This window comes from Labeo rohita, chromosome 18 (genome assembly GCF_022985175.1).
Source record: "Labeo rohita strain BAU-BD-2019 chromosome 18, IGBB_LRoh.1.0, whole genome shotgun sequence".
Classification (NCBI taxonomy): Eukaryota; Metazoa; Chordata; class Actinopteri; order Cypriniformes; family Cyprinidae; genus Labeo; species Labeo rohita.
The window spans coordinates 28,366,437-28,391,083 of NC_066886.1; the positions used below are offsets into that span (position 1 = coordinate 28,366,437).

General features: G+C 38.0%; 3 protein-coding genes across 3 annotated transcripts; 2 read left to right on the forward strand and 1 right to left on the reverse strand.

Annotated features, from left to right (window-relative positions):
- Positions 1-55: 55 nt before the first annotated feature.
- On the reverse strand, positions 56-13,491 carry daw1 (dynein assembly factor with WDR repeat domains 1). The gene is made up of 13 exons (XM_051134677.1): positions 13,433-13,491; positions 13,227-13,299; positions 12,626-12,770; positions 11,067-11,125; positions 10,854-10,976; positions 10,473-10,572; positions 8,238-8,345; positions 7,527-7,633; positions 5,507-5,609; positions 4,608-4,722; positions 3,167-3,243; positions 2,390-2,552; positions 56-2,300 (listed from the first exon to the last, which is right to left on the reverse strand). The coding sequence occupies exons 1-13, from the start codon at positions 13,470-13,472 to the stop codon at positions 2,266-2,268; spliced, it is 1,248 nt and encodes a 415-aa protein (XP_050990634.1). The 5' UTR covers positions 13,473-13,491; the 3' UTR covers positions 56-2,265.
- Positions 13,492-14,092: 601 nt separating this feature from the next.
- slc19a3b (solute carrier family 19 member 3b) lies at positions 14,093-18,089 on the forward strand. Its single transcript, XM_051134687.1, has 5 exons — positions 14,093-14,293; positions 14,767-15,529; positions 16,438-16,630; positions 17,082-17,223; positions 17,889-18,089. The coding sequence occupies exons 1-5, from the start codon at positions 14,147-14,149 to the stop codon at positions 18,087-18,089; spliced, it is 1,446 nt and encodes a 481-aa protein (XP_050990644.1). The 5' UTR covers positions 14,093-14,146.
- Positions 18,090-19,016: 927 nt separating this feature from the next.
- Positions 19,017-22,261, forward strand: irf2bp1 (interferon regulatory factor 2 binding protein 1). The gene is made up of 2 exons (XM_051134674.1): positions 19,017-21,111; positions 21,583-22,261. The coding sequence occupies exon 1, from the start codon at positions 19,239-19,241 to the stop codon at positions 21,096-21,098; it is 1,860 nt and encodes a 619-aa protein (XP_050990631.1). The 5' UTR covers positions 19,017-19,238; the 3' UTR covers positions 21,099-21,111; positions 21,583-22,261.
- Positions 22,262-24,647: the final 2,386 nt, after the last annotated feature.

The following is a 24,647-nucleotide window of genomic DNA, read 5'->3' on the forward strand; positions in this document are numbered from 1 at the left end:
AGCTTTTATTTGAAATAGCCACATGTGTTTGAATAAACAAGAATTCAGTGAGCTGTTAAAGAAATAATTCACCCAAAAATGAAAATGTACTCCGTCTCAGGCCATCCAAGATGTAGATGAGTTTGTTTCTTCATTGGAACAGATTTGGAGAAATGTAGCACCAATGGATCACCAGTGAATGGGTGCCATCCAAATAGCTGATAAAAACATCACAGTAAACCACACCACTCCAGTCCATCAATTAATGTCTTGTGAAGCAAAAAGCTGCATGTTTGTAAAATACAAATCTATCAAACCATTGTTTCTGGCTAAAATATGAGTCCTCTATCGGTAGTATTGCTTCCTCCTGTGAGAAAAAAAAACAAAAACATTTCATCTTGCATTTTGGACAGAAGTTATAGTTTAAAGTAGAGGTCAACCAATTTATCAGTGTTGCCGGAACTATCGGTTATCAGCAAATATCCATGCCGATAGATTTTTCCGGGTTGGGTCCGTTGCTGGAGCGACTGAGAAGGTCGTCATTACACAGCAAAGTCCCTATAGTCTTTGTTATACAGAAATAAAGAGAGCGGCATCTAGTGGCAGAAATCACTGACAGCACGTGCCATTTGTTTGGACACGTGACTGCTTGCTGCACAGAGCGGGACACTTCAAAGGCGGATTTAAAACATCTACAACAATGTTTTAAAGTACAGTACAGTATACTGTAGTGCATGTTTTCATGTCATTACTAAGCGATGAATTTGTTGTCTAGATGCTGCATTAGTGGAAAAAGGACAGTAGTATACTTTTGCCCGTTTGGTGATCAAATACAGTCTTGTAGACCGCCGCTTGAATTGAACGCGAAGTGTCCAGTGTGTGTGATACTAGATAGCTGCCAGTTCTTCTAGATGTAGCGCTGCACTTTTGCCTGTTGTGTGACTAACATATTTTTATATTTTGATTAGATAACCACAAATGTTCTAGAATAGAAGCAGTTAAATTGTAAAAGTGCACAATATTCATATGTATGCAATACTGTGGCCTTTGTGTAGATATTTAAAGATGGCCATCTTTAGCTTGATTGTTGATGTAATCGTAACACTTTACAATATAAAGTGATTCTATTCTACAGCTTTTATAGATTGATAAAAGCTGTAGAATAGAAGTATTGCTCCTTGTTAGAGTGTGTTAATTTCAGCATTTACTGATATATTTTAAAAAGTTTAGTTGCTTTTGTTAACATTAATGAACAATGAACTAACTATAATGATCAATATATAATTAATATTAATATTTTATTCATTTACAAAGTATGGTTCAGTAGGCTACTTTTTTTTAAGTAGTAGAGCACTATTTATTTTCCGTTTAAGTATTCATCTTAAAAACTATCGGTCGATTAATTGGTATCAGTCAGTGTGGTCCAACCTAGTTATCAGTATCGGTAAAATCCGGTATCGGTTGACCTCTAGTTTAAAGTTGATGGATTTATTACAAACACACAGCTTGTCACTTTAGAAGACATTAATGGTTTGACTGGAGTTATTGTGATGTTTTTATCAGCTGTTTGGACTCTCATTCTGACGGCACCCATTCACTGCGAAAGGATCCATTGGTGAGTAAGCGATGTAATGCTACATTTCTCCAAGTCTGTTCCCACAAAGACACAAACTAGGCTTATAGATGAGTGCACTGTAAGCAAAATTTCATTTTGGGTCACCTATTCCTTTAACCTAAAAATAGACTTGCATGCTAAAATAGAGATGGTCCAGGTTAAATACAGAAGAAAATAACAGAGTAAGAAATCAAAAATTTGTCACATTTTTTATAATAATCAACAGCACGCCACATATGATTTTAACTTGTATTTGACCCAGAATATTCTTTAAGGGTGAAAAATAATGTCAGTAACACTTTACTTGAAGCTCTATATATAATGCATTATAAAAGAATTTTAATGCATTAAATATGCCATCTTATAATGTATGATCTCACGAATAATCATAACCTTCATCATTACACCCATAAAAAGCATATTTAATGCTATTCATAAAGAATCTGCAAAGACTATAATGCATTTAAACTCTGCTTACAGTTATTCATGAAAGATATAATGCTTTATAACGCATTATATGTAAAGGCTTCAAGTGAAGTGTTAGCGTAATGTTCTCCACACATACATGTACTTGTGAACAGAAATACTATGGCAGTGTGATGAGAAGACACACAATATCTCAATCAAAAGAGGTGAAGGAATACTGTAAGATCGAAGTTCAGGCCGCTCTTTCAGTGCCAGATCCTGCAGGTGTTGTCTTTACTGCCTGCAGAAAGATTGACAACGAGGCTTAAAATTACTGACGTATGATTACTTTTGTGGATTTATGAGTGTTACGCAGGTGCGTGTAATTGCCTGTAATGATGGTGTCTCCCTCGTAGTTGAAAGCGCACGAGAAGATCTCATCAGAATGTCCCTCCAGCACCTGCAAACATGCTCCTGTGTTCACGCACCACACACGAGCCGTCTTATCCACACTCGCCGTCAAGACACGGCTCCCCTGTGGATTAAAACACACCTACGGCGAGAAAATAAGAAGCAAATTATGTTTCTGCCTTTTGTTATGATAATACGTCGGGATGGCTCTTCATCATATTCTATCATGAAACAATTACTTTTTGGAACATCCTATTTCAACGTGCAGGAGAAAAACGGGAGGAGGAAGAGCGCATCGTACGGAGAGAAAGACAGCTGAACTGAATTTGACCTGTGTTGGTATGACAGGCGTTTTATTATAGCGCTGAAGAGCCGAGTGTGTATGTGCGTACTTGAGTTATCACCTTTACACAGGAAATGGAAATATTCTGCTGATGATGGTTGGGAGGGGGATGGAAAAGAAAGGAGAGGATATTATGGTAAGATGGTTTAAGGGATAGGCCTGAGAAAAGAAGAGATGAGCAGTAAGAAAGCAAACGACCACATGAATATGCAGAGAAGATGACGAATGGCAGGCTGGATGCTAGGGTGGAGGCAAGAGGGCAGAACAGGTGGATATAAACAGGAAGGGACCTAGACAGGAAATGACAGGAATGGCAGGAAATGAGCGCCTGAACAGACCAAGAAATTGAGTATGGTATTGAGTCTGAAGCTGGAGTGACAGGCCGAGGATGGAGAGATAATGTGATTTCTTACCTTCGATATCTCTCCTTTATGGCCCTCTAATTGACACAAACATTGGAAGGTTTCTGCGCTGAACACTCTTGATGTACCTGCACACAAAAACATATGATCAGATTCGATTATAGATGAAACTCACAAAAACATGTCCAGGTCACAAAATCAAGTTAGATGTAAGATGTGCCACTTCGTACAAAATAGATTGCATGTCGACTTGAAGTACAAAGTTCTATATGTGTGTGTGTGTGGTCTTGTTCTTCTATCCCTGTGGGGAAGTACACCTGAATGCACACAGACTTATGGGGACTCGTGTCACAGAATTAGTTTTTTGACAATGTAAAAACGCAGAAAATTTAATCTGAAGGGCAGGTTTTGACTATACATACATTTACAGTTGAAATCAAAAGTTTAAATACACATTGCAGAATCAGCTAAATGTTATTTTACCAAAATAAGAGGGATCATACGAAAAACATGTTATATTTTATTTAGTACTGACCTGAATAAGATATTTTACATAAAAGATGTTAACATATAGTCCACAAGAGAAAATAATAGCTGAATTTATAAAACTGACCCTGTTCAAAAGTTTACACACAGTTGATTCTTAATACTACGTTGTTACTTGAATGATCCACAGCTGTTTTTGTTTGTTTAGTTTTTTTTTTGTTGTTGTTGTTTAGTGATAGTTGTTTATGAGTCCCTTGTTTGTCCTGAACAGTTAAACTGCCTGCTGTTCTTCAGAAAAATCCTTCAGGTCCCACAAATTCTGTGGTTTTTGTGTATTTGAACCCTTTCCATCCATGACTGTATGATTCATCTTTTCACAGTGAGAACAACCGAGGGACTATTACAACTATTACAGAAGTTTCAAACACTCGCTGATGCTCCAGAAGGAAAAACCATGCATTAAGAGCCAGGGGTGAAAACTTTTGAACAGAATAAAGATGTGTACATTTTTCTACTTTTGCCTAAATATCATATTATTTTCCATTTAGTGCCACTAAAGAGGCTACAGGAGATACTTACATGTTTCCCAGAAGACAAACTAAGTTATATTTACCCTGATCTTTAAATTCAAATAGTTTTCAACCCCCGACTCTTAATAGAATAGAAGGTTTTTCCTTCTGGAGCATCAGTAAGTGTTTGAACCTTCTGTAAAAGTCCCTCAGTTGTCCTCAGTGTGAAAAGATGGATCTCAAAATCATACAGTCATTGTTGGAAAGGGCTCAAATACACAAAAATGCTGGAAAACCAAAGAATTTGTGGGACCTGAAGGATTTTTCTGAAAAACAGCAGGCAGTTTAACTGTTCAGGACAAACAAGGCACTCATGAAGAACTATCACTAAACAAAAAACACAGCTGTGGATCATTCAGGTAACAACACAGCATTGTGAGACTGAATCAGGTGCACAGATATGAGAGAGTTGTGATGTTGAAATGGAGATGTCTCACCATCAGCAGAGGCCGTAGCGATCAGTTGACCAGTGTAGTTAAAACACACATCCAGCACTTCGTCATTATGACCCAGGAGAGTAGCCAAACACTGACCACTGTCTGCATCCCACACCTACACACACACACACAACCTGTTATATAACACGCACAAACCACACCACGACCCAAAATAACCTCACAAACACACTGCATACTAGACAGACTGAGTGAATTTACTTAGAAAGTTGGCATTGCTCTGTTTTGCTCAATTATGAAGTGTGAGTGCTGTGAGGGGTGCAGTGGGTGTTCCCTTCAATGAAATTTGCCCGTTTTCTTAATTCAGCATGCAGACATCTCCGTGCTATTATCTAACCACAGACACACCAAATGAACTGACACTGACACTTGTAAAAACTGTGAGAAGGACTTTGTCTCACTGTGTTTTTGTGAAACATCAGACTGTGCTGAATAATTAAGAGCCCTCACACTTCTAGGAACAGACAGATAATCAAAGCCAGAGAGTTACTCAGATGAAAGTGAATGCAACTTGCAAGAAAAAAAAACATTAAAGGGGCTACATCATAAAAAACATATTTGTCCTTCTGAAATAAAAGAGTTTGGTCGTGTACCATGCAAACATAGTTTCAGAACTCGAAACTCAAAAAGACCATTTGCAAAATGTCTTTCCAAATTTACTGTCTAGAAACTTGCTACATATATAAATATAAACTAACGACAACCAAATTCATTTGATTTAGTATCTTGCTATCAAGCTGCTTGCAACTATCATGCACTGGTAAGGAAAAACTAAATTTGGATACGAAATTATTATAAAAGGACCTCAGGGGAAAAATCATAATTTAAGAAGCTCTTTTATGAGACAGAATTAGAATTACAGAGTGAAGAGAGACAGAAACCTTGCAGGTTTTATCCAGAGAGGCTGTGACGATAAGGGAACAGTCCCAGTTGAACTGAACACAACTGATTTCTCCTCTGTGGCCTGTGAGAACGTGAACTTTGCTAGGAGACACAAACAAAATACAAAATGTCATTAGGTTGCCTGAAAAGTCAAGTCAAATCTATTCAGGGTTTCTGCTGGTCTTAAAGTCTTAATTTGCCCTTCCACAAATTCATCATAAAATCATCTGTCAATGAGGTATGAAAGTGTGTTTTCCCTTGGTTTTGGCAGATATGAATTGTTTTATTTATGAACTCACTTCATTTAGATCAGTTTCTCAGAAAACAAGACTTCTCATCTTGTCATTTTGCTTCTCAATGATTTTAACTGAATTATTTATTATTAATTTAAGAGTAATGAAGATCTGTTCAAGAGGTGAATGTTTGCTCCCTAAACAAATACATTTAGAGAACATATTAACTTATTGTATTTACTTCAATTTTCTTTACTTGGTCCTAAAATGGTCTTAAAGGAGAAGTCCACTTCCAAAACAAAGATTCACATATGTGACCCTGGACCACAAAACCAGTCATAAGGGTCAATTTTTCAAAATTGAGCTTTATACGTAATCTGAAAGCTGAACATATGGAATCTGAGGGTGCAAAAAGATCTAAATATTGAGAAAATCACCTTTAAAGATGTCCAAATAAAGCTCTTACTAATGCATATTACTAATCAAAAATTAAGATATATTTACAGTAGGAATTTTACTAAATATCTTCATGAAACATGATCTTTACTTAATTTCCTAATGATTTTTGGCATAAATCAATAATTTTGACCCATAAAATGTTGTTTTGGCTATTGCTACAAATATACCCCAGCGACTTAAGACTGGTTTTGTGGTCCCCCCTGTCATCCAAGATGTTCATGTTTTTCTTTCTTCAGTCATAAAGAAATTATGTTTTTTGAGGAAACCAAAAAGGATTTTTCTTCATATAATGGACTGATACGGTGCCCCGATTTTGAACTTCCAAAATGCAGTTTAAATGTGGCTTCAAACGATCCCAAATGGGGTTTTAAAAGATCCCAGTCAAGGAAGATGGGTCTTATCTAGCAAAATGATCTGTTATTTTTATTTAAAAAATACAATTTAAAAAAACACTCGTCTTGTCTTTCTCTCCCTGAACTCTGTGTATTCTGACTCAAGACAGTTAGGGTATGTCGAAAAACTCCAATCGTATTTTCTCTCTCAACTTCAAAAATCATTTCAAAATCATTCTACATCGCTGCAGAAGTACTGACCCAGTCTTTGCAAAGTGAACATGCAAAGAAGATTAAACACCCTTAACAAAAAAGGTAAAACAGCCATTATGGGGCGATTTTGAAGTTGAGGGAGAACATGAGATGGGAGTTTTTCGACATACCCTAACTGTCATGAACCGGGTAAGAGTAAGAGTAAGACAAGACGAGCGTTTGACATTAAAAAGTATATAAATTGTATTATTTTTATGAAAATAACTGATCGTTACACTAGATAAGACCCTTCTTCCTTGGCTGGGATCGTTTACAACCGCATTTGGGATCGTTTGAAGTCACATTTAAACCGCATTTTGGGGCACCATATCAGTCCATTATATGGAGAAAAATGCTGAAAAGTTTCCCTCAAAAAACAATTTCTTTACGACTGAAGAAAGAAAGACATGAACATCTTGGATGACATTGGGGTGAGCACATTATATGTGAATCTTTGTTTTGGAAGTGGACTTCTCCTTTAAAAAGTCTTAAATTGACCTTAATACAACCTGCAGAAACCATGTTATTTGTAAAGCACTTTTCATAATACTTATTGTTTCAAAGCAACTATACAGAGAGTCAAACTGTTATGTCTATATTTAGCAGTGATAGAGTAATTTAGATCTTGCTGAATTTTATTAATAGTGTTGGATATGTCAGTGCTGCATTCAAGGCAATTAAAAGATTGAACTATTGGCTGGTATTGTAGTGAAAAGGAAGTTCACTGCGATGTACACACTAACCTGCCAGAAGAAACGTCCCACAGAATGGCAGTGTGGTCAAACGACCCTGTGACCAAACGATCGCCCGTTGTGTTAAAGGAGAGAGAGATTATCTCGGCGAAGTGACCCTGAGAAAGTGTTGAATAGAGAAACGCTGTGAGTGGAGAGAGGAAGCTCTAATAAAAAGGCAGCCTTTTCACTTCAGCAAAGAAATATCATACTAATTTCCCCAATTCATCGGTAAGAACTCAGTGAGCTATTCATAATTTAGATTCATAGAGAAATAATTGGAGAGTTAAGAGGGGTAATTACACAGCACACACACACGCAGTGCTCAGTCACACTGCTCTGCCATGTGCTGCAGAGAAAAGACCTCCAAACGCTTCCTCTCATCCCCTCTCCCTCCGGCCGCACGTTTCTCACATCCATGCGGCTTCGGTTCAGACCGTGTTGCATGACGCATCTGTTTGTATTCGGTGCACTTCTATTCAACTAAACAAAGTGGAATGCTTGAATTATCCCATAAATGGTCGTAATGACAGATTTGATGACAAATCCATTAATAAACACACGCATGGATACATTTTCACTGATCACTGGAGATCACTGCGAATAATTGAGAAATCATTAAAAATTCCTTAGATGAGCATATGAGGGGGGAAAATGATGAAGCGGGATAGGTAGAAATGTATGATGAATAATAATGCAGAAAAAACACAGGATGAGACGTACCGCCAATGTGGACACCTCTTTCCCACTCTCAACATCCCATAATTTAGCTGTGGTGTCCATGCTGCCTGTAACAACCAGGGTACTCTGAGGGTTAAAGGCCAGGCAGACCTAACAGTAGATACACAAAGAAAATAGAGACAGCATTTGAGATTAATCGAACAAATGGTGTCTGATAAATCACAAAAGCACAGTATACATGCACAGGGTTTGGCCCCATTTGGCAAACCCCTAGACAAAATGTGTTCAACATACTTAAATTGGGACCTTACGATTTTGGATATATGTTGCTTAATGTGTTGAATGGCTTTGCTCACAATTATTTTACCAAAATAAGAGGGGTCATACAAATGCATGTTTATTTTGTATTTAGTACTGACCTGAATAAGATATTTCACATAAAAGACGTTTACATGTAGTCCACGAGAGAAAATAATAGTTGAATTTATAAACAAATTACCCCGTTCAAATGTTTACATACTTGATTCTTAATACTGTGTTGTTACCTGAATAATCCACAGCTGCTTTTTTTTTTTTTGTTTAGTGATAGTTGTTCACAAGTCCCTTGTTTGTCCTAAACAGTTAAACTGTCTGCTGTTCTTCAGAAAAATCCTTCAGGTCCCACAAATTCTTTGATTTTTCAGCATTTTTGTGAATTTGAACCCTTTCCAACAATGACTGTATGATTTTGAGATCCATCTTTTCACACTGAGGACAACTGAGGGATTCATATGCAACTAGGGAAAAACGATGCATTAAGAGCCAGAGGTGTAAACTTTTGAACAAAATGAAAATGTGTACATTTTTCTTATTTTGTCTAAATATCATATTTTTTTCATTTAGTACTGCCCTTCAGAAGCTAGAAGATACTTACATATTCCTCAGTCAGAAGACAAAATAAGTTAAATTTACCCTGATCTTCAAATTCAAAAAGTTTTCACCCCCCAACTCTTAATGCATTGTGTCCTTCTGAAGCATCAGTGAGCATTTAAACCTTCTAATAGTTGCATATGAGTCCCTCAGTTGTCCTCAGTGTGAAAAGATGGATCTCAAAATCATACAGTCATCACTGTTGGAAAGGGTTCAAACACACAAAAATGTTGAAAAACCCAAGAATTTGTGGGATTATTAGTCAGTTTGACTGTTCAGGACAAACAAGGGAAAATGAAAAACTATTACTAAACAAAAAAACATAGCTGTGGATCATTCAGGTAACAACACAGTATTAAGAATCAAGGGTGTGTAAACCTTTGAATGGGGTCATTTTTATAAATTCAACTATTATTTTCTCTTGTGGACTATATGTAAACGTCTTTCGTGTCTTTCATCTTATTCAGGTCAGTGTTAAATAAAAAAATAACATGCATTTTGTATGATCCCTCTTATTTTGGTAAATTGGTCAATTATTTTGCAGATTCTGCAAGGTGTATGTAAACTTTTGACCTCAACTGTATATATAATAAACTTTACTTGCATTCACACTGCCTTTGACCTTGAAAGTGGATTGGATCTCATTTTGATCCACTTTAGTTAGGGTCTCAGATAACTTTTCATTTACATAATTTTCTTTTGCAATCAAATTTAGGCCCGCTTAAGTTCTTGTGTTAGATGTCCTGTCCTACATTTTTTTTAAATACTAGAAAGAAATAAAAAAAAATCAATCAATGAATATCCAAACAAACAGCAAATCAGACACATGAATTAATGTTCTTTGTCTATTCTTCAAAAAAAATTATTAGTGCAAGAATGCATTATTGCTTCAAAGGGACAACATAGATGTCTCAAAGAGATAGTTCACCCAAAAATGAAAATTCTGTCATCATTTACTCACCATAATGTTATTCCAGACCTGTTTGACTTTCTTTCTTCTGTGGACCTTAAAAGAAGATATGTTGGTAACCACACATGTTTGGTTCCCATTGACATCCATTGTATGGACAGAACCAAAACTGTTTGGTCACCAACATTCTGCATGCAAATTCCCACATTTGGTCGGTAATGTGTTAATTTCCCCATATTCATGACGTTCCAAACCCAATTGTTTTCATTTCTTCTGTGGAACACAAATTTTGCTGAAGTCAATGATGTCAAATATCATGTCTCATGCCAGGACAGAACCTGAATAAGGAAAGTCATACAGGTTTGGAACGACATGAGGGTGAGTAAATGAGGACAGAATTATCATTTTGGGGTGAACTGTTCTTTAAACTGCTGAGACTAGAGTGAATGCAGACGTACGATTTCTGCAGTGTGCCCTCTAAACGTGTAGAAACACTTTCCTGTTTCAGCACTCCACAATTTGCAGGTCTTGTCAAAGGAGCCTGTGGCAACCTTGTCTCTGAGAGAGAAAAACAGGGAGAGTAAGCGAGAAAGAGGGCAGAGAGAGAGGGGAAAAAAAGGACAAGGGCTCCTGTTATGACTCAAAGTGACAAATGGTCCTATTGTAATAACAACAGCAGTTACCCTGCAGTGCCCTAACCCTGCAGAAAGAGACAGAGAGGTGACGGAGAGGGCTTTTCTCTATTTCACAGAAAAAAAAAACATGACAAAGATGAAGAGTAAGCCATTCTGAACGATTCAGGGCATAAGTGATCAAATGCGCAAGAGCTGTGCTGTTACCCGTAAGGGTTGTTGAAGGCGATGGCGTACACAACATTCCTGTGACCCTCCAAAGTATGCAGCTCCTCTCCGGATGCGGTGTCCCATATTTTACAAGTCCTGTCATAGCTTCCGGTTATAAAACTGCAAACAGACGGAAAGTAAAAGAGAGAGGCAGAATTAGAGGGAGGGAGAAATGGGGAGCAGGCATGTGAGCACAGCTGATAAACGCACCTCGATCCTGATTTATTGAAGGCTACATTTGTCAGGGGCAAGATGTGAGCCTGAAGTGCCTGTAGAGGAAGACAGAAGGGATGCACTTAACCACATTAATTCATTTCAGATCTATAAGCTTGACTGTGTAATTTCCATACATAATTACTATGCCTTTGATGTACAAAAACAGCAGTTTTCCCTCTGCTGCCACCTAGTGGCTAATATCGATATAAGCTGTATTGATCACAGTAAATGTCCTTAGAAAATCATTCAAACTTATTTAATTTGGCTATATACTATATATAATTATTGTGGTAATGAATAAAAGCAGCAGAACGGAAGTTTGGATAAAATAATGATGTAATGTTCAATAACTAAATATCATGCAGTCCATTTAAGTAGTCGCACTGTGTGACAAATGAATTAATAAAAGTACAAATGTCAAGTCTCTGAGTTATAAAAGGGATTATAAAAAGCACATGTATAATAAATATAAAAGTAGCAACATGCTGTTTAAAGGAATAGTTCACCAAAAAAAGAAAATTTGCTGAAATTTTCACCATCCGAGATGTAAATGAGTTTGTTTCTTTATCAGAAATGTAGCATTACATCACTTTCTCATTAATGGATATTTTGAAATGAATGGGTGCCGCTGGACTGAGAATCCAAACAGCTGACAAAAACATTATAATAATACACAAGTAATCCACACCACTCCAGACCACCAGTTAACATCATGTGATATGAAAAGCTTTGTGTTTGTAAGAAACAAATCCATCATTTAGGCATTTTAACTTTAAACTGACATTTCTAGCCAACATACCATAGTCCAGGGGTCTCCTGGAGAACTACTGTTCTGCAGATTTCAACTCCAACCCCAAACAACCACATCTGAACCAGCTTATCAAGGTGTTCAGGGTTACTTGATAATTACAGGCAGGTGTGTTGGAGCAAGGTTGAAACTGAAGTCTACAGCAAGCTAGCTCTCCAGGAGCAGGGTTGGAGATCCCTGGCATAGTCAATAATCCATAATAATGCTTCCTCCAGTGAAAACACCCATCCTCTGTAGTCCTCTCACATCAAAATTCACCCACATATTAGTTTAGAACTGTTATGGACTGTTTTGGTTTATAAACAGTGCTTGATCTGTGTATAGATCTCTCCTAATTCAGACAAGAAAACTTTATCACTGTTATGGATAGAGGACTTATTTGAAATTAAAACAAATTAATGATAGATTTGTTTTTTACAAACATGCAGCTTTTGGCTTCACAATACATTAACTGATGGACTGGAGTGGTATGGATTATTTGTGGATTACTGCGATGTTTTATCAGATGTTTAAACTCTAATTCTGATGGCACCCATTCACTGCAGATGATCCACTGGTGACCAAGTGATGTAATGCTACATATCTCTAAATCTGTTTTGCTGAAGAAAAAAACTCATCTACATCTTAGATGGTCTGAGGATGACATTTACATTTTTGAGTGAACTATTCCTTTAAATTAGCAAAACAGAAAAAATATGCATGACCAAAATATGCTTGTGCATGATTGGTCAGTATTTATTTGTACCCTGAAAAGGTAGAACTTGCGGTCATCCTTCTGGCCGACTTTCTCTTGTAGTTTGCAAATCAGGACTTTAACCTGCTCAGCGCAGGATGAGGTGATGAGAGGTTCAGCTGCTCTGATGTCTGACAGTACCTCATTCACATCAGTCCTAGAGGAGGAAAATGTGGATTTGTGTATAAAGATGTAGACTTGTTTATTAGATAAATATATAGTCAGTGATATGGTAACACTTTTTTAATAAGGTCCCATTAGTTCACATTAGTTAATGCATTCACTTGCAATAAGCAAAACATTTGTAGAAGTATTTATTAATCCTTGTTAATGTTAGACTATTAGACAGCTATTCATTGTTAGTTTAGGTCCATTGAGTAAAACTAAAAGAAACAACTTTTGATTTTAATGATGTATTAGTGCATTTTTAAGTTAACATCAACTAATAAATGCTTTAGAAGTCTTTCCATTGTTAGTTCATGTTAACTGTATTTAATTAACGTTACTGTTAACAAGTGGAACCTTATTTTAAACTATTACCGTTAGCATTATATCACAAATGTGCATGTGTAAAGTTAAGTTACGAGTTAACTAGTTTGATAGTCATATTTACTCTGGAGTCAAGTTTAACAGATCGATGGATTTCGTCCTTAGCTGCCCCCCTTTCTCATAGTCCAGGAATATTCCTGCACAACAACAAAACAAGTTTATTTTGCAAATGTCAATCAAACGGTTTCCAGGTTCAAATATAACCAGACACTCAGCAAAACTGTACGAGGTGATTAATGTGCAATATAAAAGGTTAAACACGTATATTACCTGGTGGGTAGTACCGTATGTGTAGCCGTTTCAGTCTCATCACGCCAATGAACACTGTCAACAAACCGTAACTAAGGTGACGAGACACATGTGCTGGGTACTGCGCATGCGCGAGTTCATATCTATTTAACGTTTTGACGTATTTGTGGTTCGTATGCTGTACTACTATTTATTTTGAAAAACTGCATTTGTTTTTATAATTTTACATTTTCCAACACATTTATGATGCTGAAAGTATTGCATTAATACAGACGACAAAGTGCAGATTATCTGTTTTCTGAATCTTCTAAAGTTACTAAACCCTGGTCATACACATGTAGTTTATTTATTATTTAATATGAAACATGTATTTCCTGTCAAGGTGCTTTGAAACTAGTAAAAGCGCTATTCAAATAAACAATAATTAATATATTTAAATAATTACATTTTACATATGTCGATTTTTTTTTTTTTTTTTTTTTTTGTCTGGCAACACACACACACATACGTGCACACACCAACAATTGGGGCCTACCTGCACACAGATCAAAGTCTCCATCATAAATAGCTTCATTTAGCAACCTTGCACAGCTCAATATGTGGAAATCAGGGACTGGCTTACTTTATGCTGCACCGCAAAAAATAAAAAATACCAATACACCAAACCAACAACACCTGGACCTAAAAGAAGAGACATAATCTTGTGGTAGTGAAAATACAGACAGACAGAAAAGAATGAATTTCTGGAGGAAAATGAAGAGGTCAGACTGGGTCTTCCCCACTGTTTTGCTCTCTCTTTATGGTTTTTTTGCAAACTGCAGACCGGCAGAGCCTTTTCTTACACCTTACTTGGTGGGACCCAAAAACATATCAGAGGAAGTGGTGAGTATTGCTTTTTTCTTTTCTGTTTTTTTTTTCATTTTTTCATATTTTCACTTTGAGATTGTTAAGGGGCTCAGACAGATAACAACAAAAAGAAACAGGCACACACAGTACAAGTTACACCATTATGTACTGAGCATTTAATATTGCAAATATTCCCATAACAATGTTTAGTGTTAATTGGATTTTGTAAACTAGATGGATTATAATAGGTGCTCTTGAAAACATATTTGCTTGGGGTGAAAAATAATCATAATTTCTGTTTTATAACTTCAGAATGTGGTCAAAATATTAGTTAACTGCATTCTCTTTTTTCATTGATAACTACAATGGTTACGCCTCACTCATGATACACGTGCCTTGTGAGCCTTATCTCTTACGCATTACACCTTGATTTCAAATCATTTACCTAAAAATGTCTTGCTGTTTCTTATTCAAATGAACAAAAAACAATCTTCTTTCCTCTCATCCAGGTAACAAACTACCTGTTCCCTATCTGGACGTACTCGTATCTGGCCGTGCTCTGTCCGGTCTTCCTACTGACGGACTTACTTAGATACAAACCTCTAATAGTAACTCAGGGTCTTTTTCTTGTCACAAATTACATACTTCTGTGCTTTGCTAACAGCTTGGCCACTATGACTTACCTACAGTTCAACTTTGCAATGGTCACCTCCACCGAAGTGGCCTATTTTTCATATATCTACAGCATCATTCCTCCTGAACGCTACCAACGAGCCACGGGGTATGTTCGCAGTGCCATGCTGACTGGATATACCTTTGGAGCCACATTAGGACAGCTATTAATTTCACTGGCTGACACAAGTTACTACCATGTAAACACTATTACTCTGGGTATAATGTCAGTGGCTTTCTGTGTTTCTCTGGGCCTGCCAATGCCTCAACATGGCATGTTTTTTAAGAAGGTGGAGGTGTCTGCAGACACACTAAATGAGGTTACCAATGCATTTGGGGGAGAAATGGATCTCGGAAAGCAGGCTACAGGAACATGCTGTAATTGGGGAAACATTAAAACGTCCGGAAAACAAATGTGGGAGAGTCTCAAGGAGTCCTACTCCTCCAGAAGGCTGGTGCAGTGGTCCCTCTGGTGGGCTTTGGCTACAGCTGGATATGGACAGGTCTTTAACTACATTCAGCTAATGTGGGACCACATTGAGCCCTCCAGTACAGCTTCTGTGTATAATGGAGGAGTGGAAGCAGTCTGCGCACTTGTAGGTGAGGCATTTTGTAGAGTATTTTAGTAAATTTAAGAAAATAAATAAAGGTAAAATTTACACTCTTAAAAATAATGGTTTCATGAAGAACCTTTAACATCCATGGAACATTTAACATCCAGAAAACTGTACATTGAGGAACTCAAAATGGCCCTTCTGTGACATCACTGCAAAAAAACCCTTTTGTAACATGACTTTCTTCTGTTGAACACAAAAGATATTTCAAAGAATGTTGAGAACCAAACAGTTAAAACAGTGGCCATTGACTTCCATAGTATGGAAAAAAAAAAAAAAAACGCTATGCGTTCATCAAAAGAAAGAAAATCAGGTTCAAAACAACATGAGGGTGAGTAGAATTTTATGATAAAGCTTAAAGGTTCTACATTAAACCATAATGCTAATAAAGGAACTTTACTTTTAGAAGAAAAATAAATACTCTGCTTTTCAGAGTATACTGTGTCTAAGTCAAAGACTTCACTAACCATAAACACTATCAAAAGTATAATAAATCCTTTATCTTTATAGTGAAAGATATCAGAATATGCGTAGATGAACCAGTCCTGTTTTATCTGCAAATCATTGAATCATCATGAAACTTCTAACGCTTAATCGTGATGCAGTTTGCATAGGAATTCAGCAGCCCAGTATGTGTGCGGGAAGATAATTTAAGCAATTACAACAGTAGGGGTTTGGTTGGTAGTCACTTTAATTACAGCAGAAGAAAATGTCTCTCAGTTTTGATGCCTTGACAAGAACATTCAAACAAAGGCAATATAAATGAGTTCTGAGTGCCATACAGAATAAAAATGCAGTTCGCCGATTTAATTGTTGCCTTGTGTCATGCCTCTTCTTTGTTGACAGATTTGACGTCTCCCTTTTTGTAATTCATGTAATGATTGTTGCTTTCAGGTGCAGCGGCGGCTTTCTCTGTGGGTTATATCAAAGTACAGTGGGACATGTGGGGCGAGCTCTCGCTGGGTGTTTTCTCTGCAGTAGGTGCAGGGTGTGTCTTCCTCATGGGCCTCACCAACAATATCTGGCTGTGTTACGCAGGCTACGCTATCTTCAAAGCTTCATACATGTTCCTGATCACAATCACAATGTAAGTTATTAAACAATAAACCGGAAGCGTAAGGTGTATGTATTAATATATGTGACCCTGGACCACAAAACCAGTCTTAAGTAGGCAAAAAATACACTGTATGGGTCAAAATTATTGTTTTTTTCTTTTAAAAATCATTACGATTTTAAGTAAAGATCATGTTCCATGAAGATATTTTATAAATTTCCTACCGGAAATATATCAAAACGTAATTTTTGATTAGTAATATGTATCGCTAAGAACTTTGGACAACTTTAAATGCGATTTTCTCAATATTTAGATTTCTTTGCACCCTCAGATTTCAGATTTTCAAATCTCAATTTAAAAAAATTGACTCTTCTAACTGCTTTTTGTGGTCCAGGTTTACATATATAGATTAATATATGTAATGAATATATGTAGGTATTTTTCTAACTTTTTCCGTATTCTTTTCCCCCTTTTTTGCTGGAAGGTTTCAGATAGCTGTTAATCTCTCTATGGAATGTTATGCTCTGACTTTTGGCATTAATACTTTTGCTGCTCTTACACTTCAAACTATCCTTACTGCTGTTGTGGTGGACAGTTCAGCCCTGGGACTGGACATTGTGACACAGGTAAGCTCTCACTACACTGAAAAAATGGAACAGTTTGTTAAGTCACTGGGGTTTATTTGTAGCAATAGCCAAAAATTGTACATTGTACATTGTATAGGTCAAAATTATTGATTTTTGAATAGTTGTATCTCGGCGAAATATTGTCCTATCCTAACAAACTATGCATCAATGAAAAGCTTATTTATTCAGCTTTCATATGATGTATAAATCTCAATCTTGAAAAAATGACCCTTATGACTGGTTTTGTGATCCCAGGTCACATATGTGATTTGGTGCAGATGCTGTTATTAATATGGCCAGAATGTAAAATGAAATTCTGATAACTTGTAATGTAAATCAATGAGATCTTTATAACTGTATAACAGACACATGAAATGCATATAAACATCAGTTATCTCCCAAAATATAATATAAAAGGGGATGAACATTTTTACAATTATACTTAAAGTATAAACTATCAGTCAGGTTACAATACGTTTTTCACAAGCTTTTAATATAATGATATATGATACAGTAGGTTTTACAAGCTTAAAAAATGCTTTAAGAGATTAACAGAAATCTATGCATAGCATGCATAAAAGGCATTCAGTTACGGAATGCTTGAATAAACCTGCGTCTGTTTAAATGTTTTTCATTATATTTTTATTTGTCTCCTTCTATTACAGTTTCTTGTATATGGAGGTTACTACAGCGCCATCTCTGTGCTCTTCCTCATGCAAGGCTTGTACACAATTTGTAAGCATTACCGCCAATCTGCAGAAGAAACAAATACAGACCAGCCATCCTTTGCCATTTTGGAGGATAAATATGGAGCAGACAGACAGGATCTTGGCGCACAAATTGTGAAAGAACAATCAGCATTATAAGTTTAAAAAAATCTCTTTTTTTTTTTGTTTGTTTTTTTTTTTTTTTTTTTTTTTTTGTAAGTGTTTGTGTATTGTATAGTATGTACAATTATTTATTCGCCCAGTATATTTGCATAGACTGTTCTGTGAAATCATTTCCTGTTTACGATTTAAAATAAGTGACAAAGAACTTATATTGAAAACCTATAAAGAACTTCTATACTCACTGTAAGCGATTACTATTTGTACTTAGCATACTGTAACCAAAAGCTAAAATTCAAATAAAATAAGACGTTTCTTGTGTAAATTGTACGTTTGGTAACGTTAAGCCTTGTAAACACGTATCTTACGAACAGAATTAAAATGTTAAACAAATAAACAGATGAACAAAGCTTACTACAGTTACACGGAACGTCATTTCTGTAATATAACACCGGAAGTTTTTGAAACTAGCAGTTGGGAATAGCGGACGTGACGTCAACTATTTGTAAAATGGGAATTGCAGTCTACTAACTTTTTTTGCAAGAACACGTTGCTATGATTCACATTTAATATTTAATATTGCTAGACGGGTTCAGTTTTATTTTACTAAGCAATGATCATTATAATAATGTTTCATAATAATAAATAAATAAACGAGGCAATATGTCATAATAGTTCGAGATCAATTTAATAAAATTATACAACATACATTCTAAACAAATAAGAGGAAAAATGATCAAATAAATACATACCAATTATTTCCGCTATAATCATAATTAAATAAGTTGTTTCACATAACATATAGTGTAAGCTTCAGAATAAAAAACGGTGTGATGTCCGATGCCTCTCTTTTTATAAATATGTGGGGACTTTATTTCAGTTATAAAGGACTTTCTTTGAGCAAAAGTACTAAGGGGGAAGAGCGCGTTCAGCTGTACAAAACTCCACTTCCCACAATTCCACGGGGCGGAGTTGCGTAACTTTCGGAACGTCTTCCAGGAGAAACTCTGCGGCCCAGACGACTTGGCAGAAACATCAAACACCTCGATTCTGAATGACACAAAATCCACCGGAGTTGCATATACTCGTCCGTAACGGGGAAATAGTCGATCGCAAACGCTCGGAGACTGGCTGTGAAAGAGATTCAGGGTGGATTTGAGAACGCAAGATCGCGAGGGCCTATCAAATATGTCCTCTTCCTCGCAGGCATCTTCCAGGCGGCAATGGTGCTACCTTTGCGACCTGCCAAAGATGCCGTGGGCCATGATTTGGGACTTCAGCGAGGCCGTGTGCAGAGGCTGTGTGAACTACGAGGGCGCGGACAGAATAGAGCTGCTCATCGACACGGCGCGGCAGCTGAAGCGAACACATGTGATGCAGGACGGCAGATCTCCGGGTCCGCAGCCCAGCGGTAAACACGGTCCCGCTGGTAAGGAGGGTCCTATGGAGGCCGGCAGACCGCCCTCCGAGCGATATGAACGGGGAAGGGGAGAATATGTGTCTGCCAGGCTGCCCAACGGGCTGCCTAGACTGGAAGATGGAGGTCCGCCTGAGGTTAGTAGGCAGAGTCCAACTGCCAGGAGGACTTTAGTGGGGGCTGTGCCGCCCAATTTAATGGCACAAGGGCTTGTCGGAGCCCCTCATGGCCTGCTGACCGCCATGCCTGGTTTGAATGCCCGAGCCGGGGGCGCCCCCTTGACCATTTCTGCTCCCATGTTAAACGAGCTCAGTAAAAGACAGGCCATAAGCATGGGGATGAACGTGGGTGTGGCATCTTTCATGAGCCCAGAATTTGAAAAGGAGTTAAAGGAGAAGCAGAGGAACTCCGAAGCCCTCGCCGAGCTGTCCGAAAGCGTCCGAAACCGCGCGGAAGACTGGGCGGGACGCCCAAAAAACATGCGTGAGACCTTGCACGCCCTTTCTGGCTGCACCCCGTTTAATGTCCGCTTTAAGAAAGACCACAGCGTGGTGGGAAGGGTGTTCGCTTTTGACGCCAAGCTGATGGTTGAGTTTGAGCTGAAGGTCTTCGTCGAGTACCCGTGCGGGTCCGGTAACGTGTTCTCCAGCGTCTTGGCGCTGGTCAAGCAGATGTTCCACGACTCTCAGAAAGACTCCGGCAAAGTCATTAACTCGGGGTACAAATACGTGGAGTATGAGAAAAGGCACGGCACCGGCGACTGGCGCCTCCTGTCGGAGCTTCTCAGCGATGGAGTGCGAGCGTTCAAAGACGCGCCGGCTCCAGAGTCCCTCCCGCAGCCTTACCTGGACCCCAGCTGCTCCATGTTACCCAGCGCGCTCTGCCACATCGGCCGTCCCACGCAGCCCAGAGTACGCAGGCGCAAAGCCTCGCCCGAGCCGGACGGTGCGGAGAGAATGATCAGTGAGGAGATGCGCCAGCACTGGCCGCTTGGCGCTTATCCCGGCCTGCCCGGCCATATGCCCGCAACCTCGCTAGCCAGTGCGGGACAGCCTCCAGAGGGCATGGGAGCGCATGGTAGCGACCCGTCGCCCATCTCGGCTCTCATGAGTGTGGCCGACAACGTCGGCACGGCCACCCAGTCCCCTAAAGATGCTCCAGGCGCCAGCGGGGGCCACTCAGCCAACGCAGTGCGGCAGAACAGCGCAAGTCCTTCACCCGCAGGCGGTCGGCGGCTGGCGTCGCGCAACGGAGAGCCAGCGGTGGGCAGTAGCGCAGTAGGGCCGACCACGACCGTCACCGTGCCCCTCGTTGACCAGGGTGCCGTTATGGGAGGCGAAGGCTCAGGAGGAGCTGGTGGCACCGGTGGTGCCCCTCTGTGCTGCACCATCTGCCACGAGCGCCTGGAGGACACGCACTTCGTCCAGTGTCCGTCGGTGCCCGGGCACAAGTTCTGCTTCCCTTGCACTCGGGACTTCATCTGCAGACAGGGCTCAGGGAATGAGGTGTACTGCCCCAGTGGGGAGAAGTGCCCACTCGTGGGCTCCAACGTGCCGTGGGCCTTCATGCAAGGCGAGATCTCTACAATCCTGGCGGGTGACGTGAAGGTGAAGAAGGAAAGAGACCCCTAACGGCCAGCAGCAGGTTTGACAGAATGCTTTTATACAGAAAGAATGCTTTAAGTAGATAAAAAATGACAGTGTACGCATTTATAAGATTTTATACATTTGAAATATATGGTTTTTATGAATTTCCTATTTAGCATATGAAGCAACCCAACTGTTTTCAACATTGATAATAATAAATATTGCTAAAGCAGCAATCAGCATATTAAAATGTTTTCTGAAGGACCATGTGACACTGAAAATTGGAGTAATGATGCTGAAAATTCAGCTCTGCATCACAGTGATAAATTACATTTTAGCGTATATTCACAGAAAACAGTTAATATTGCTGATTTTACTGTATTTTTGATCAAATAAATGCTGCCTTGGTGAGCATAAAAGAAACCTCTTTTAAAAACCCTTAACTTTTTAATGATAATTTGTTTACATGTTTGTATTACAAGTAATGCTAAATCTTTATGTAACATGTATATTAATGCTTCCCCAACAGAACTCAAACCTCATTCTGAGGGAGCTGCGATCCTGAGCCCTAAAGATGGCCGCTGTGATCGTGTGGCCCACAGCACTGAAGAGACGGCTGCTGGCGGGCAGGTCCTCTTCCTCCATCTACCCAGGCCCCCTCTTGCCCTTTGCTGTCTTTCCCCTCCCCTTCTTTTTCCTTCCCTCCATCGTCTCTCTTTTGGCTGAGGCGATGGAGAATGCAGCCATTTCTCTCTTTAGAGATGCCCACGTATTAAACCCTCCAGCACTTATTTCAGTTTTGTTGGCCCGCGTTGATTCTTCAGCAGCGCTTCAAGAACTTTCAGTCCTGCAAACCAAAACCAGGTCCACGTACCGCGTTGTATTGACTATGAGAAGAAAAAACACATTTCAAAGATCCAGTGGGGTGAATTCCCAGCGATTTCCCAGAATGTGCTACAAACCACCAGACAGATGCAGATTGTACAGCGGGAAGCTTGTTTGGAATGGCGACTTCCTTTACAATCACAGAACTGCACCGACAACAGGCCCACTCTTGTTTTTGCTGTCGTCTATGCTGCATAAAACTGTTAAGTAGTCCAGGAATATTACTAAGTGCTAAAAGCCCTTCCTTCAGATTGCTTCTTGATACAGCATGTATAATAGATATCTTTATGTTTTTTACTCCGTGTAGATTGTACAAGAGTTATCCCTTTCAATGGTTATAGATGTGCAATCTCTAGATTTGATACTATGTTGCTTTATGTACCACTAAGTCTTTGAATGAATAGAAAACCAAAGATAGACATGCTGAATATTGTCGTATCATATGATGCTATAACATATATTTTTGTGGTAAAATGGTTTTGTGGCTTTCGTCAGATAACAAGGACAGATATGGGGAATGTTTTACATTGGGAACTTATATTTAAACCTTTATGGGTAGACACACAATAGATTTTTATTACAAGTAAGCAGATCACTATATTTTCTATTGTAACCCATTGGCTTTTAAATCCTTGGAGGCGATGATTAGTTTAATATTATCGCAACAGATCCGCTCTGTGTTTTTTACAAGTATATGGTCCAGATTGTTTTCTTTCCATTTTTCATGTCCAAGGTATACTTTATGAGTTGTTATAATGTAAAAGATTCAAAAGAGCCAGCATCTATTAGACATCTAGTCTTGTTATACAGCGGCCCCAAATGTTTTTCGATGCTTCCGGATATTTTTGGGACCGCTGTAAGTTCGGTTCTCCATATTTTTTTGACATGTCTTCAGTCTTGTTTTATGACATTGGAAAATATATGACTAAATATATAAATGCACAAGTACTGTTCTGTTTAATCGGCATTTATGTTACAGCTTAAATTGTATTTAAATTAAAAGATTGACTTTTCACAAACTCTGAGACTATTGCTGGTTATTTTAATTCTTTGTTCATTTTAGTGATACAGATGCTTACAGATGTTATTCTGATGTACTGTTCAATAGTATTCAACATTTTTTCTTTCTTTAATATTCTTCAATATAGTGGAGCTGTTTTAAGCATCTGCAAGCAGTTGAGGTCAAAAGTTTACATACACCTTGCAGAATGTTGATTATTTTACCAAATTAAGAGGGATCATACAAAATGCATGTTATATTTAAATAAGATACTTCACATTGAAGACATTTACAAATAAAAATTTACCTTGTTCAAAAGTTTACATAAACTTGATTCTTAATACTGTGTATGGAGTCCCTTGTTTGTCCTGAACAGTTAGGTCCAATAAATTTAAATTTTCAGCATTGAGATCCATCTTTTCACACTGAGGACAACTGAGGGACTCATATGCAACTATTACAGAACGTTCAAATGCTCACTGATGCTCCAGAAGGAAACACTTCATTAAGAGCCGGGGGGTGAAAAATTTGGGAATTTGAAGATCAGGGTAAATTTAACTTTTGTCTTCTGGGAAACATGTTAGTATCTTCTGTACCTTCTAAAGGGAAACAACACAGCATTAAGAATCAAGTGTATGTAAACTTTTGAACTGTTATTTTTTCGTGTGGACTATATGTAAATGTCTTCTACGTGAAAAATCCTATTCAGGTCAGTACTAAAAAATTAACATGCATTTTGTATGATTTTGGTAAAATAACTTTTTCTACAAGGTGTATGTAAACTTTTGACTCCAACTGTGTCTTGCAGTGGGACATTAGCTAAATTTCATAGTTAATATTGTTCAGTTTAAGTTTCTTTATTCTACACTAAATCTTTGCCTTGTTTTTAGTGCTCAGTAAATGATCCACATATCTTTGTCTACCTGATCTAACCCTTCTACTGATTTTATTGGTGTAACCCGATGTAGTCAGGATAACAGGTAATAATTTCTTTGGCTTGAGTAAAACTTGAATTACACTTATAGCTTAACTGGCAATACATTTTACAGTATAGTAGACTGGGGTAACTACAGAAGTTGGAACTGCACTGGACTTTGAACTGAATCATTATGAAAGTGTGATTATACATAAACCTCACTGGGTTGTTTTTATACCTACTAGTGAATCTAAAACTGTTCAAGGTTAGAGCATGTTTGCTTTATTAGGCCGCTGCTTATCTGCTGTGTTTGTGTGGGGGAAGGACATGATTTCAGACGTCACCGTTTACAGCTATTTACAAAACTGTCGGACATATGTGATAGTTTACAGTTAGCATTTAAATATTATCAAATTTGTGACCCACTGCAATGTCCAGGTAATGTCAAATGGCAGGGTTATTGTTTACTAAAGATAAAAACCTAAAAGAAAATGTTAACTGAAATAAAATATTTACAAAATTAATATTATTTTAATATTATAAATATTAAATTATGTCAGCTAGTTGCCAAGGAAACAGTTTTCATTTTCATTTAGTTAAATGTGACGTATTAAAATAACTAAAAAAAAAAAAAAAAAAAAAACTCAGAAAAAAACACAGAAAAAAAACGGAAATTATATATATTAAAAAAAGATAATATTCAAACTATTAATTATATATTTTAAAAAAAAACTAATAGTATCTAAATTATAGGAAGTCTGTGGGTTTCGCTCAGGTTTGTAAAGTTTTCTCT

What these genes read in the sequence shown, in the direction of transcription:
- daw1 (XM_051134677.1), bottom strand. Translation starts at nt 13,472, where the DNA reads ATGAGACTGAAACGGCTACACATACGGTACTACCCACCAG. An exon ending in TGGGACGTTTCTTCTGGCAG is followed by an intron (nt 5,610 to 7,526) that starts GTTAGTGTGTAC and finishes TGTGTCTCCTAG; the next exon opens with CAAAGTTCACGTTCTCACAG. An exon ending in ATAAAGGAGAGATATCGAAG is followed by an intron (nt 2,553 to 3,166) that starts GTAAGAAATCAC and finishes TTCTCGCCGTAG; the next exon opens with GTGTGTTTTAATCCACAGGG.
- irf2bp1 (XM_051134674.1), top strand. Translation starts at nt 19,239, where the DNA reads ATGTCCTCTTCCTCGCAGGCATCTTCCAGGCGGCAATGGTGCTACCTT.
- slc19a3b (XM_051134687.1), top strand. Translation starts at nt 14,147, where the DNA reads ATGAATTTCTGGAGGAAAATGAAGAGGTCAGACTGGGTCTTCCCCACT. An exon ending in AAAACATATCAGAGGAAGTG is followed by an intron (nt 14,294 to 14,766) that starts GTGAGTATTGCT and finishes CCTCTCATCCAG; the next exon opens with GTAACAAACTACCTGTTCCC. An exon ending in AGCAGTCTGCGCACTTGTAG is followed by an intron (nt 15,530 to 16,437) that starts GTGAGGCATTTT and finishes TGTTGCTTTCAG; the next exon opens with GTGCAGCGGCGGCTTTCTCT.